Source organism: Pristiophorus japonicus, chromosome 19 (assembly GCF_044704955.1).
Source record: "Pristiophorus japonicus isolate sPriJap1 chromosome 19, sPriJap1.hap1, whole genome shotgun sequence".
Lineage (NCBI taxonomy): Eukaryota > Metazoa > Chordata > Chondrichthyes > Pristiophoridae > Pristiophorus > Pristiophorus japonicus.
The window spans coordinates 6606985-6623262 of NC_091995.1; the positions used below are offsets into that span (position 1 = coordinate 6606985).

The window sequence follows — 16278 nt, forward strand, 5'->3', positions numbered from 1 at the left end:
TGTCGTCGACCTAAGACGCCTTGCGGGACTGTGCGCATTTGCAGGATCTTTGGGGAAATATTGTGGGACTTTTTCGTGCTTGGAATCGGGCACGAGGTCATTCTTCGCAAACTGCTGTCTGCCGAATCCCTAGATCTGAGCAAGGCCATCACGATAACCCAAGCCTTCATATCCACGACAGATAACACTAAACAGATATCATTGTAGCATCGAAGCTCACCGGCAAGTATTGTGCATAAAATAATGCCTTCAGCAGGCAGGACTGTACGTGGCAGGGCCCACACGCCCGCAGAGGCCAGGCCTAGGGTGACTCAGAGGCCATTGTGGAGTGCGAATGTGAATCCATTAACACCATGCTGGCGTTGCAGGGGCAGTCACAGAGCCCATCAATGTCGATTCAAGCCCTATGTGTGCAAAGGCTGTGGAACAATGGGGCACCTCCAGCAAATGTGCAAATGAACTCTGATTCACCACGTGGCAGTCAGCAGAGGACGACCGATCCAGCGAAGATCACGCTGATCGAGCAGGAGAGGCAACCCAACCTGAGGATAAAGAGGAAGTGTATGCTATACACCCCTTCACCACCAAAAGCTGTCCGATAATGACAAAAGTTAAACTTAACGGCATTCCAGTCTCCATGGAATTGGACACGGGGGCGAGTCAGTCAATCATGAGCCAGAAGGCTTTTGAGAAACTGTGGGGCAACAAGGCACAGAGGCCAAAACTGAGCCCGATTCACACAATGCTGTGCACCTATACCAAAGAACTCATACCTGTTATCGGCAGTGCAGCAGTGAAAGTATCGTATGACGGAATGGTGCATGATTTATCACTATGGATTGTACCAGGTGATGGTCCAACGCTGTTCGGCAGAAGCTGGCTGGGAAAGATCCCGATGGAACTGGGACGACATCAAAGCGCTGACTTTGGTGGATGACGCCTCGTGCGCCCAGAGGCTAAACAAATTCCCGGCATTATTTGAGCCAGGCATCGGCAACTTCACAGGCGTCAAGGTGCAGATCCATCTTGTTCCTGCTGCACGGCCTGTTCATCACAAGGCCCGAGCGGTCCCATACATGATGTGAGAAAAAGTCGCGATCGAGCTGGACAGATTCAACGAGAAGGTATCATATCGCCAGTCGAGTTCAACGAGTGGGCCAGTCCAATCGTGCTGGCACTAAAGAGCGATGGGGCGGTCAGAATCTGCGGGGACTACAAGGTAACGATCAACCGAGTCTCGTTACAGGACCAGTACCCACTACCCAACGCGGAGGACCTATTTGCAACGCTAGCAGGGGGGAAGTCGTTCACCAAGCTATATCTAACCTCTGCTTACATGACACAGGGGCTGGCTGAACCGTCAAAGAAGTTGACGTGCATCAACACGCACAAAGGACTGTTCGTGTACCACAGGTGCCCCTTTGGGATTCGCTCGGCTGTGGCCATCTTCCAGAGGAACACGGAGCGTCTGCTAAAATCTGTTCCATGCACCGTGGGGTTTCAACACGACATCTTGATCACTGGTCGCAACACCACCGAACACTTGCACAACCTGGAAGAGGTTCTCAAGCGACTGGACAGAGTGGGACTCAGGCTGAAACGCTCCAAGTGTGTTTTCCTGGCGCCAGAGGTTGAATTTCTGGGGAGAAAGATTGCGGCGGACGGCATCAGACCCACGGACTCCAAGACGGAGGCCATCAAGAATTCACTCAGACCACAGAATGTGACGGAGCTGCGTTCGTTCCTGGGACTTCTCAACTATTTTGGTAACTTTCTACCGGGGTTGAGCACTTTGCTGGAAGGGTGCTACGTAAGGGTGATGACTGGGTTTGAGGTAAATCTCAAGAGACAGCCTTCAATAAGGCCAGAAACCTGCTATGCTCTAACAAGTTATTTGTATTGTATGACCCGTGTAAACTTTTAGTACTAGCTTGTGGTGCGTTGTCGTACGGGGTCAGTTGTGTGTTACAGCAAGCAAATGTGTCGGGCAAACTGCAACCGGTTGCATATGTGTCCTGAAGTTTATCCAAGGCTGAAAGAGCCTACAGTATGGTTAAGAAAGAAGCGTTAGCATGTGTATACGGGGTTAAGAAAGTGCACAAATATCTATTTGGTCTCCAGTTCGAGCTCGAAACCGACCACAAACTGCTTACTTCACTGCTCTCAGAAAGCAAAGGTATCAATACCAATGCTTCATCCCGCATCCAAAGCTGGGCACTAACATTGTCTGCATGTGACTATGTAATCCGCCACAGACCAGGCACTGAGAACTGTGCTGATGCCCTCAGTCGGCTGCCATTGCCCACCACCGGGGTGGAAATGGCGCAGCCCGCAGACTTGCTTCTTGTAATGGATGCTTTTGAGAGCGAGAGGTCACCCGTCACGGCTCGCCAGATCAGGACCTGGACTAGCCAGGACCCTGTGCTATCACGAGTAAAAAGCTGCGTCCTTAATGGGAGCTGGTCGGAGGTTCCCGGGGAAATGCAAGACGAAATTAAACCGTTCCACCGACGCAAGGATGAATTGTCCATCCAATTGGATTGTCTCCTATGGGGGAATCGCGTGGATTTGCCAAAAAAAGACAGGGAAACGTTTACACGCGACCTACACAGTACCCACCCAGGCATAGACATTATGAAGCCTATCGCCAGGTCGCACATTTGGTGGTCCAGCATTGACTTCGAATTGGAGTCATGCGTACACCACTGTAACACTTGCTCACAGTTGAGCAACGCACCCAGGGAGGCCCCACTGAGCCTGTGGTCATGGCCCTCCAAACCGTGGTCCAGGGTCCACGTAGATTTTGATGGCCCCTTTCTAGGAAAGATGTTTCTATTAGCAGTGGACGCTTACTCAAAATGGATTGAATGTATAATAATGTCGTCATGTACGTCCACTGCCACCATTGAAAGCCTCCGGGCCGTGTTCGCCACCCATGGTTTGCCCGATGTCCTTGTTAGTGACAATGGACCATGTTTCACCAGCTCGGAATTCAACGAGTTCATGACCCGCAATGGCATCAAGCATGTTAGGTCTGCCCCATTTAAGCCCACGTCCAACGGTCAAGTGGAACGGTCAGTCCAAACTATCAAACAAAGCTTGAAATGCGTAACGGACGGTTCCCTGCAGACCCGGTTATCTCAGGTCCTGCTCAGCTACCGGACGCGACCCCACTCGCTTACCGGGGTTCCCCGGCGGAATTGTTAATGAAGAGAGCACTCAAAACCAGGCTCTCCTTAGTCCACCCGGATCTCAATGATCATGTAGAAACCCGGAGGCACCGACATAACGTGTACCACGATCGCGCGGCTGTATCACGTGACATTGAGGTTAATGACCCTGTGTTTGTTCTCAATTACGGTCATGGTCCCAAATGGGTTGCTGGCAGTGTTTTAGCCAAGGAGGGGAATAGAGTGTTTATTGTTCAGCTGTTGAATGGGCAAACGTGCAGAAAGTACCTGGATCAGACCAAACTGCGATTCACGGACAACCAAGAACAGTTTGAAGAAGACTTTACCATCATTGATCCACCCACACACACCCAACCAGCAATCGACCTCGCGGTCAACCACGAGGATGAATCCACCATGCCCGACATTCCGATCAGACCAGCCTCACCGCAGTGCAGCAATGATCCAACCACTCACCCACGCCAGGACTTCAACTCAGGCGATCGATCCGGGAACGTAGAGCCCTGGATCGCCTCAACCTGTAAATAACTTGTATCTAAGACTTTGGGAGGGGGATTGATGTTATGTATGTAAACATTACCAATGTGTAAGACTTGCCACTAGGGGGCACACCTGTGGGAGACCTGTGCACACCCTGGGGCAAGCAGGTATAAAAGGCGATCCACCATACTGCTTCTCCACTTTGGAGTTATATTAAACCAAGGTCACAATGGTTTGAGCTTACAACACAGCCTCGTGGAGTTATTCTGAACTTAACAATGGGATACACTTACATCCGCACTACCCACAACTGATATCAGTTCCTTGCTGTAGGTGTGCCGCTTTGCCTGAACTGGGACCAGCTTGGGTTGTTCAGCTTGATCGTTCTATAGCCTCGCAAAGGCTTCCTAACTCATTACTGACTGACTCGCCCCCGTGTCCACTTCCATGAAGACTGGAACACCATTTATCTCGACTTCCATTGTCATTGGAGGACAATCTGTGGTGCAGGTATATACTCCATACACTTCCTCCTGGGACTGAGCTGCCTCTCTAGCCATCTCCTCGTAATCCGGGCTGGATTCACAGCCATCTGCTGACTCCTCTTCCATGTGGTGAGTCACAGCTCTGTTGCACATTCGCTGGAGGTGGCCCTTTGTGCTGCAGCCTTTGCACACATAGTCTCTGAACCGACACTGATGAGCCCTGTGATTATCTCCACAATGCCAGCATGGTGCTACTCGACTTACGTTTGCACCCCTCGGCGGACTCTGAGTTAAAGGACTCGGGGGGGTCTGTATGCTCTGCTCTGGGCAGATTCACGTTCAACAGTTCTGCCTGTGAAAGGCGCCATTCTATTTACAGTACTTGCCAGGTTTGAGTCCCGAGAGCGAGTCATCATCTGCTTGGAGCTGCAGCTTGAGGTCATGAACGCCTGGCTGATGCTGATGGCCTTCTGCAGAGTGACGGTGGTTTCGGCAGACAGTAGCCTGTGAAGAATGGCCTCTTGACCGATGCCAATTACGAAGACGTCCCACAATACATCGGCGAGAGATGCACCGAATTCACACAGTCCTGCCAGCCTCCTGAGTCGGCAGCATACTTGCAATTTCCTCGCCCTCGGGGCGGTGGTGTGTATAAGATCGATACTTGGCCGTGAGGATGCTCTCCTTCGGTTTGAGTTGGTCCTGAATTAGCACTTTCAGCTCCTCGTATGACTTGGTCATTGTTTTCTCTGGTGCAAGCAAGTCCCTGACGAGGCCATAGACCGTGGGCCCACAACTGGTCAACAGGATAGCTCTGCGCTTATCTGCCAGCGTGGCCAGATAATCGCCTACCAGGTCGTTTGCCTCAAAATTTTGGTCGAGCCGCTCCGTAAAGACTTCCCAATCTTCATCCTCTGAGAACTTTTCTAATGCACCAACGTTAGTCATTTTTGCGTGAAAGTTCGTAATCTCGTCGCCAGTTGTTATATCTTTAATACTCTTATAAATGACTCCACGAGGTCTAGTATTGTACTTGAGCTGTTGTGACCTTAGTCCCCATTTATTGTAACTCCAGAGTGAGGCACAAGCATAGTGGACAGCCTTTTATACTGGGCCCTGCACACCTATGTAGGTGACCCTCGGGTCTTCCACCGCAGTGCTCTCTGGTGGCACACCTTATGTGACTATACAGTTTGTATACATGGTCTACATACATGACAAAGGGTTGGGAAGAAGGGTCTAGTTATGACCAGCTGGTCTGTTCATGCCCGGCATTTTCATATGTCAACTTAGCTCATATGTCAACAAAAGCATTGTTTGCCCCCGAGATGAGCTTTCGGCCACATATCCACTCGATCAGCAAGACCTCCTTTTTCCACCTCCGTAACATCACCCATCTCCACCTCTTGCCTCAGCTCATCCGCTGCTGAAACCCTCATCCACTCCTTTCTTACCTCGAGACTCTAAAACCGTTCCGCTGTGCTTTCAAATAAATATCTCTGTTCAAACGTCAAGTGTGAGAAGCCAAACTGCATTACTTTCATCCTTATTGGAAAGTGTAGCTCAGCAGAACCTCAAGGCCTCGCCAGCCCCCTCAGTCCTCGATGGAAGGGGGCAGGAACCTGTAATGTACGCACCTGTGAGTATGCTCACAGGTTTATCTTGCCGTCTGGAGGAGGCGGGGGTCCCCGATGGAGTGCACTCTATGCGGGAGTCCTCCCACTATTTATTGGGGACTTGGCCTGGAGGGTATTGCACGGAGCAGTCCCGTGCAATAGGTTTTGAAGTCGGTTCATGGATTCCCAGGCCGCTTGTAATTTCTGCGGTCTGGAGGAGTCCGCGTTCCATGTTTTTATGGAGTGCACGAGGTTGCAGCGCCTGTTCCATTATTTAAAGGGGCTGCCCCTCAATTTCTGGCTGCACTTCAGTCCCACACTCCTGATTTTTGGGCACCCTGTGCCGAGGGGAGCGGGCAGGTCGGAGGGCCTCCTCGTAGGACTGCTCCGGGGCACGGCCAAGGGGGCCATTAACTGGTCCAGGCAGCGGGCGGTCGAGGGGGTCGTTCAGCCTGACTGCCTGCCTCTCTTCCGCGGTTACGTCCGAGCCAGGGTGTCCCTGGAGATGGAGCACGCGGTGTCCACCGGTACGCTCGCGGCCTTCCGCGAGAGGTGAGCGTCGGAGGGACTGGAGTGCATCATCACCACCGGCAACCAAATTTTAATTTGACCGTCCCAAGTTTGAAAAAGTTTATTTATTCATTTGTCGGTTCTAGTGCCCCTGGAATAAGGGGGCACTCAGCTTTTATAGTTTTATTAGAATAGTTGTACAGCTGTTGAGTTGGGAGTGGCTTAGCCAGTCACGTGATATTCACAAGACTCAATAAAACCCCAGCCAGTTGGGTTCGGGGGATCCACGATGGGGCAGGTGGTTGTGAGCCTGGTGGATGAACTGGTAATGTGTAGTGTGATTGTTAAACTTTTTGCTAATAAACCAACTAGTTTTTAATAGCAACGTGTTGCTATGAATTCTTAAGCAAAGAACCCATGAAGTGACTGCATTACTGAACTTAAGGTCACTGCAGCAAGTGAGGTAGAAATTGAGCAGGAGGACACGAACAACCTTCCGGTTATAAAAGGGGTCGGGGGGTCTAGTAAGGAGGAGGAACTGAGGGAAATCCTTATTAGCCTGGAAATTGTGTTGGGGAAATTGATGGGATTGAAGGCCGATAAATCCCCAGGGCCTGATGGACTGCATCCCAGAGTACTTAAGGAGGTGGCCTTGGAAATAGTGGATGCGTTGACAGTCATTTTCCAACATTCCATTGACTCTGGATCAGTTCCTATGGAGTGGAGGGTAGCCAATGTAACCCCACTTTTTAAAAAAGGAGGGAGAGAGAAAACAGGGAATTATAGACCGGTCAGCCTGACATCGGTAGTGGGTAAAATGATGGAATCAATTATTAAGGATGTCATAGCAGTGCATTTGGAAAGAGGTGACATGATAGGTCCAAGTCAGCATGGATTTGTGAAAGGGAAATCATGCTTGACAAATCTTCTGGAATTTTTTGAGGATGTTTCCAGTAGAGTGGATAAGGGAGAACCAGTTGATGTGGTATATTTGGACTTTCAGAAGGCGTTCGACAAGGTCCCACACAAGAGATTGATGTGCAAAGTTAGAGCACATGGGATTGGGGGTAGTGTACTGACATGGATTGAGAACTGGTTGTCAGACAGGAAGCAAAGGGTAGGAGTAAATGGGTACTTTTCAGAATGGCAGGCAGTGACTAGTGGGGTACCGCAAGGTTCTGTGCTGGGGCCCCAGCTGTTTACACTGTACATTAATGATTTAGATGAGGGGATTAAATGTAGTATCTCCAAATTTGCGGATGACACTAAGTTGGGTGGCAGTGTGAGCTGCGAGGAGGATGCTATGAGGCTGCAGAGTGACTTGGATAGGTTAGGTGAGTGGGCAAATGCATGGCAGATGAAGTATAATGTGGATAAATGTGAGGTTATCCACTTTGGTGGTAAAAACAGAGAGACAGACTATTATCTGAATGGTGACAGATTAGGAAAAGGGGAGGTGCAAAGAGACCTGGGTGTCATGGTTCATGTATCATTGAAGGTTGGCATGCAGGTGCAGCAGGCGGTTAAGAAAGCAAATGGCATGTTGGCCTTCATAGCAAGGGGATTTGAGTACAGGGGCAGGGAGGTGTTGCTACAGTTGTACAGGGCATTGGTGAGGCCACACCTGGAGTATTGTGTACAGTTTTGGTCTCCTAACCTGAGGAAGGACATTCTTGCTATTGAGGGAGTACAGCGAAGGTTCACCAGACTGATTCCCGGGATGGCGGGACTGACCTATCAAGAAAGACTGGATCAACTGGGCTTGTATTCACTGGAGTTCAGAAGAATGAGAGGGGACCTCATAGAAACATTTAAAATTCTGACGGGGTTAGACAGGTTAGATGCAGGAAGAATGTTCCCAATGTTGGGGGAGTCCAGAACCAGAGGTCACAGTCTAAGGATAAGGGGTAAGCCATTTAGGACCGAGATGCGGAGGAACTTCTTCACCCAGAGAGTGGTGAACCTGTGGAATTCTCTACCACAGAAAGTTGTTGAGGCCAATTCACTAAATATATTCAAAAAGGAGTTAGATGAGGTCCTTACTACTAGGGGGATCAAGGGGTATAGCGAGAAAGCAGGAATGGGGTACTGAAGTTGAATGTTCAGCCATGAACTCATTGAATGGCGGTGCAGGCTAGAAGGGCCGAATGGCCTACTCCTGCACCTATTTTCTATGTTTCACCAAGGAATGGAGTTACCTTGTGTCACAGGTTGTGCGATGAAACAAGGACAACGGTAACACGGGGCACAGGCGCAGGATCTCGGCAATCGTGGCATTCAGCAGGGGCAGATTCTGCTTGTCCTTGTAGGTCGGGTACTGGTCAGCCCCGACAACCTCGCACATTTCACTGTAAATTCTGTCCTGAATCTGAAAAGACAAAGATGGGAGGGCTTGACGAGAGTGAGACATGTGGACATGGTTGCGATTGGCCGCAAGGGCCGCGAGCAACCATGCATTCTGAACTCCCCTTATCGGCTTGTTTCTACATCATGCCTCCCCCAGCCCCACAACCCAGCCCCCAAAACAACGGGAAGAAAATGCTCCGAACGTAATAATGGGTGTCCTGAACTTACATGGCCCTCGCCCCTCCCTATCTCTGTAATCTCCTCCAGCCCCACAACCCCCCCGAGATGTCTGCGCTCCTCTAATTCTGTCCTCCTGACCATCCCTGATTATAATCGCTCCACCATCGGTGGCCGTGCTTTCAGCTGCCTGGGCCCCAAGTTCTGGAACTCCCTCCCTAAACCTCTCCACCTCACTTTCCTCCTTCAACCCGCTCCTTAAAACCTCCCTCTGTGACCTTTTGGTCACCTGCCGTAATTTCTTCCTATGTGGCTCGTGTCAAATTTATCTGTTTTGTCTTATAACACTGCTGTGACGTACCTTGGGACCTTTTACTGCGTTAAAGGCGCTATATTAACACAAGTTATTATTATTATTACATCGTGTTGCTAAAATGTATTGTAAAATGTCACCGCAAAGACCGAGGGCGAGAAACCTGTTGGGTTATCGCCACCTGTTGGTGCCCGAGAGAGGCGCTAAATGGGCCGCTAAGTGCTTACTGCCCCAGCGCCACGCTGTGATAGCCTGCCGCCAATTTCAGTGGAGATTTAGCCATCATTTAGCGCTGCACACTCTGGCGCTGCCCATTTGGTGACATCACACGCGTGCAACACCCTCTGAGCACCGCGTCCAGCAACCTGACCGCTCTGGGCCTGCCGTAGGGCCTGGCGCTGCTCCCGACAGGGAGAGCAGACAAAGCACAGAGGATCCCGGGCGGTATCCGAGGGACTGACCTGCTAACTATCCAGGCGGCACTTTATTTACAGTTACTGACCTTTATGGCCTCTAGAAGGCTGTTGCTAACCTTCCTTCCATTTCCTTGCAGTTTATGCCTGGTCCACCTCACCTCCTCTTCAGGTGCTGGTATCCCAGTGCCTCAATGTCAGTCGTGTTCCCGCTCCGTTAGTGCCCGAAGAGGAGGGTGGAACCAGGGCCGGATTAAGGGCCTGATGGGCCTGGGGTAAACTGATCCAAATGAGCCTCTCGTTATCTTTGGTCATGTTCATTACATTATGTTTCTGATTCTTATTCTGAGTATGGAAATATAGGCCAGTATATTCAACAATGAACGCAAATATTCTGTATCAACCATATATTCTGGTCCTGGTAACAGTGCAATAATAGATTCCGATATATATATGGAAATTTCTCTCAATAACATGTGAAATAAAACAGGCTAGTATATATTCTGTTCTGTATATAGGTATATTAGTGTATATAGGTACTTCTGTATATCGGTACATTAGTGTATATAGGTACTTCTGTATATCGGTATATTAGTATATATAGATACTTCTGTGTATCGGTACATTAGTGTATATAGGTACTTCTGTATATCGGTGCGTTAGTGTATATAGGTACTTCTGTATATTGGTATATTAGTGTGTATAGACACTTCTGTATATCGGTACATTAGTGTATATATGTACTTCTGTATATCGGTACATTAGTGTATATAGATACATCTGTATCTCGGTACATTAGTGTATATAGGTACTTCTGCATATCGGTACATTAGTGTATATAGGTATTTCTATATATTGGTATATTAGTATATATAGATACTTCTGTATATTGGTACATTAGTGTAAATAGGTACTTCTGTATATCGGTACATTTGTGTATATAGGTACTTCTGTATATCGGTACAGTAGTGTATATAGATACTTTTGTATATCGGTACATTAGTGTATATAGGTACTTCTGTATATCGGTACATTAGTGTATATGGGTACTTCTGTATATCGGTATATTAGTGTATATAGGTACTTCTGTATATCGGTATATTAGTGTATATACGTACAGGCAACTCTCGATTATCCATACATGGATCTAACGGAGAACTCGCTACAACGGCACTTTTAAAAACTGTGATTCTGTCCCGTGTACAGCTGCACATGACCATTAAACCCACCCCACACACAGTCCTGCGCTGACCACTTTCTGCACCTGTCCACCACTGAGGTGCCGCCCGGCCTCGGGGGTAAGTAAAGCCGAGTCTCATTCGACCTCCAGCGGTTGAAGCCTTTAGACTGGCCCTTTCACCTATCAGCCACGCCGCTGGGCCTGGTCGCGGCACTAGCGGGGAATGAGCTCGGGTTTCTAGGCAGGATCTGGAGAACCTGCATGCTGGCACCGTCCGGCTTGTCTGTGCTCCTTCTCCGCCGACTGATGACAGCCGAAGGATTGGGGATTAGGCTCATCGAGTTGGTGCTCTAACTAGTTTCAACATTGATTTGAGGGAGGGGTCATTGACTCCAGCAATTTAATCTGGCTTTAAAGTATAAATTTGGGACCCAACCATTCTCGGCAAGTACGTGCACTCGCCCTAGCGTAAAATCGTTTACACGGAATAGCCCGCTCCCCGAGGGACCCGGATAATCGAGAGTTGCCTGTACTTCTGTATATTGGTACAGTAGTGTATATAGGTACTTCTGTATATCGGTACATTAGTGTATATAGGTACTTCTGTATATCGGTACATTAGTGTATATAGGTACTTCTGTATATCGGTACATTAGAGTATATAGGTACTTCTGTATATCGGTACATTAGAGTATATAGGTACTTCTGTATATCGGTACATTAGAGTATATAGGTACTTCTGTATATCGGTACATTAGTGTATATAGGTACTTCTGTATATCGGTACATTAGAGTATATAGGTACTTCTGTATATCGGTACAGTAGTGTATATAGATACTTCTGTATATCGGTACATTAGTGTATATAGGTACTTTTGTATATCGGTACATTAGTGTATATAGGTACTTCTGTATATTGGTACAGTAGTGTATATAGGTACTTCTGTATATCGGTATATTAGTGTATATAGGTACTTCTGTATATCGGTATATTAGTTTATATAGATACTTCTGTATATCGGTACATTAGTGTATATAGGTACTTCTGTTTATCGGTACAGTAGTGTATATAGGTACTTCTGTATATCGGTACATTAGTGTATATAGGTACTTCTGTATATTGGTACAGTAGTGTATATAGGTACTTCTGTATATCGGTATATTAGTGTATATAGGTACTTCTGTATATCGGTATATTAGTGTATATAGGTACTTCTGTATATCGGTACATTAGTGTATATAGGTACTTCTGTATATTGGTACAGTAGTGTATATAGGTACTTCTGTATATCAGTACATTAGTGTATATAGGTACTTCTGTTTATTGGTACAGTAGTGTATATAGGTACTTCTGTATATCGGTATATTAGTTTATATAGATACTTCTGTATATCTGTACATTAGTGTATATAGGTACTTCTGTTTATCGGTACAGTAGTGTATATAGGTACTTCTGTATATCGGTACATTAGTGTATATAGGTACTTCTGTATATCGGTATATTAGTGTATATAGGTACTTCTGTATATCGGTATATTAGTGTATATAGGTACTTCTGTATATCGGTACATTAGTGTATATAGGTACTTCTGTATATTGGTACAGTAGTGTATATAGGTACTTCTGTATATCGGTACATTAGTGTATATAGGTACTTCTGTTTATCGGTACAGTAGTGTATATAGGTACTTCTGTATATCGGTACATTAGTGTATATAGGTACTTCTGTATATTGGTACAGTAGTGTATATAGGTACTTCTGTATATCGGTACAGTAGTGTATATAGGTACTTCTGTATATCGGTACAGTAGTGTATATAGGTACTTCTGTATATCGGTACAGTAGTGTATATAGGTACTTCTGTATATCGGTATATTAGTGTATATAGGTACTTCTGTATATTGGTATATTAGTGTATATAGGTACTTCTGTATATCGATATATTAATGTATATAGGTACTTCTGTATATTGGTATATTAGTGTATATAGGTGCTTCTGTATATCGGTATATTAAAAACATAGAAACATAGAAACATAGAAAATAGGTGCAGGAGTAGGCCATTTGGCCCTTCGAGCCTGCACCACCATTCAATATGATCATGGCTGATCATTCCCTCAGTACCCCTTTCCTGCTTTCTCTCCATACCCCTTGATCCCCTTAACCTAAGGGCCATATCCAACTCCCTCTTGAATATATCTAATGAACTGGCATCAACAGCTCTCTGCAGCGGGGAATTCCACAGGTTAACAACTCTTTGAGTGAAGAAGTTTATCCTCATCTCAGTCCTAAACGGCCTGCCCCTTATCCTAAGACTGTGTCCCCTGGTTCTGGACTTCCCCAACATCGGGAACATTCTTCCTGCATCTAACCTGTCCAGTCCCGTCAGAATTTTATATATGAGATCCCCTCTCATCCTTCTAAACTCCAGTGAATAAAGGCCCAGTTGATCCAGTCTCTCCTCATATGTCACTCCGGCCATTCCTGAAATCAGTCTGGTGAACCTTCGCTGCACTCCCTCAATAGCAAGAACGTCCTTCCTCAGATTAGGAGACCAAAACTGAACACAATATTCCAGGTGAGGCCTCACTAAGGCCCTGTACAACTGCAGTAAGACCTCCCTGCTCCTACACTCAAATCCTCTTGCTATGAAGGCCAACATACCATTTGCCTTCTTCACCGCCTGCTGTACCTGCATGCCAACCATGACACACAGGTCTCGTTGCACCTCCTCTTTTCCTAATCTACCGCCATTCAAATAATATTCTGCCTTCGAGTTTTAGCCCCCAAAGTGGATAACCTCACATTTATCCACATTATACTGCATCTGCCATGCATTTGCCCACTCACCTAACCTGTCCAAGTCACCCTGCAGCCTCTTAGCGTCCCCCTCACAACTCACATCGCCACCCAGTTGAATGTTATCTGCAAACTTGGAGATATTACACTCAATTCTATCATCTAAATCATTAATATATATTGTAAAGAGCTGGGGTCCCAGCACTGAGCCCTGCGGCACTCCACTAGTCACTGCCTGCCATTCTAAAAAGGACCCGTTAATCCCGATTCTCTGCTTCCTGTCTGCCAACCAATTCTCTACCCACGTCAGTACATTACACCCAATACCTTGTGCTTTAATTTTTCACACCAATCTCTTGTGTGGGACCTTGTCAAAAGCCTTTTGAAAGTCCAAATACACCACATCCACTGGTTCTCCCTTGTCCACCCTACTAGTTACATCCTCAAAAAATTCCAGATTTGTCAAGCATGATTTCCCTTTCATAAATCCATGCTGACTTGGACCAATCCTGTCACTGCTTTCTAAATGCGCTGCTATTTCATCCTTAATGATCGATTCCAACATTTTCCCCACTACTGATGTCAGGCTAACCGGTCTATAATTACCCATCTTCTCTCTCCCTCCTTTTTTAAAAAGTGGTGTTACATTAGCTACCCTCCAGTCGATAGGAACTGATCCAGAGTCGATAGACTGTTGGAAAATGATCACCAATGCATCCACTATTTCTAGGGCCACTTCCTTAAGTACTCTGGGATGTAGACTATCAGGTCCTGGGGATTTATCGGCCTTCAACCCCGTCAATTTCCCTAACACAATTTCCCGCCTAATCAGGATTTCCTTCAGTTCCTCCTTCTCACTGGATCCTCGGTCCCCTAGTATTTCCCGAAGGTTATTTTTGTCTTCCTTCGTGAAGACAGATCCAAAGTATTTGTTCAATTGGTCTGCCATTTCTTTGTTCCCCATTATAAATTCACCCGAATCCGACTGCAAGGGACCATCGCTGGTCTTCACTAATCTTTTTCTCTTCACATATCTATAGAAGCTTTTGCAGTCATTTTTTATGTTCCCTGCAAGCTTCCTCTCGTATTCTAATTTCCCCCTCCTAATTAAACCCTTTGTCCTCCTCTGCTGTATTCTAAATTTCTCCCAGTCCTCCGGTTTGCTACTTTTTCTGGCAAATTTATATGCCTCTCCCTTGGATTTAACACTATCCTTAATTTCCCTCGTTAGCCACTGTTGAGCCACCTTCCCCGTTTTATTTTTACTCCAGAGAGGAATGTACAATTGTTGAAGGTCGTCCATATGATCTTTAAAGGTCTGCCATTGCCTATCCACTGTCAATGTATATAGGTACTTCTGTATATCGGTACATTAGTGTATATAGGTACTTCTGTAAATTGGTACATTAGTGTATATAGGTACTTCTGTATATCGTTATATTAGTGTATATAGGTACTTCTGTAAATTGGTACATTAGTGTATATAGGTACTTCTGTATATCGGTACATTAGTGTATATAGGTACTTCTGTAAATTGGTACATTAGTGTATATAGGTACTTCTGTATATCGTTATATTAGTGTATATAGGTACTTCTGTATATTGGTACATTAGTGTATATAGGTACTTCTGTAAATTGGTACATTAGTGTATATAGGTACTTCTGTATATTGGTACATTAGTGTATATAGGTACTTCTGTATATCGGTACATTAGTGTATATAGGTACTTCTGTATATCGGTATATCAGTGTATATAGGTACTTTTGTATATTGGTACAGTAGTGTATATAGGTACTTCTGTATATTGGTACAGTAGTGCATATGGGTACTTCTGTATATTGGTACAGTAGTGTATATAGGTACTTCTGTATATTGGTACAGTAGTGCATATGGGTACTTCTGTATATTGGTACAGTAGTGTATATAGGTACTTCTGTATATTGGTATAAACAAGTGAATCTAGCCTGTACAGGTTGAACCTCCCTTATTGGACACCCTCAGCACCTGGCCCGTGCTGGATAAGGGATTTTTCCAGACGAGGCGTGGTCACGTTAAATTGGAGGGTACAGGTACTGAGCAAGGGGATATCGGGGCTGGCTGGCTTGGGGCTGGGAGTGCAGCAGAGAGAGGGGGGGGAGGGCATGGGACAGTGGATTGCGGGGTCAAGCCAGTGATAGCAGGTGGAATGATTTAAATTTTTTCATGTCGGAGTCATGCGCATGCGCCAGCCAGTTGTCGGGAATGGTTCCGGAACAGGGGTGATTCCGGATAAGGGAATTCTGGATAAGGGAGGTTCAACCTGTATAAGCAACAATGTATCCTGTAGATACTTGTGGAGGGCCTATGTTCTTTGGTGGGCCTGGGGCCCCATGGTTAATCCGCTCCTGGGTGGAACGCTTCAGGTAGCGCTCCAATCCCCTCTTGGGGCACTAAAAATGAATATGCCGGTTGGAGCCAGGCGCTTAGCCAATTAATTTCTCGCCCTCAGTCTTTGAGTGGTGACTTTTTAACAATACATTTTAGCAATACGATGTAAGCTCAGGACTCCCGTTATTTTACTCTGAGCATTTGCTCACCATTTTTATCGGGGTCGGTCAGTTGTGGGGATGGGGAAACGTTAAGTGGAAGCGAGTAGTCACCTGAATTTTGAGCCCTGCGTGCAGTGGAGCTCTCAGAGGAACATTGGAAAGCGGAGAACCTCCATCCCCTATCATTGAGCTCGAATGTATTTATTTACTGGTTCATGGGATGTGGACATCGTTGGCA

General features: G+C 46.5%; 1 protein-coding gene across 1 annotated transcript in view; it reads right to left on the bottom strand.

Moving 5' to 3' along the window:
• Positions 1 to 16278, bottom strand: part of cyp21a2 (cytochrome P450, family 21, subfamily A, polypeptide 2) — an 89643-nt gene that overhangs the window by 11447 nt on the left and 61918 nt on the right. Inside the window, exon 9 of the mRNA XM_070862457.1 lies at positions 8481 to 8650. Within this exon, the coding sequence (XP_070718558.1) occupies positions 8481 to 8650 (170 nt within the window). The remainder of the gene's footprint in view (positions 1 to 8480; positions 8651 to 16278) is intronic.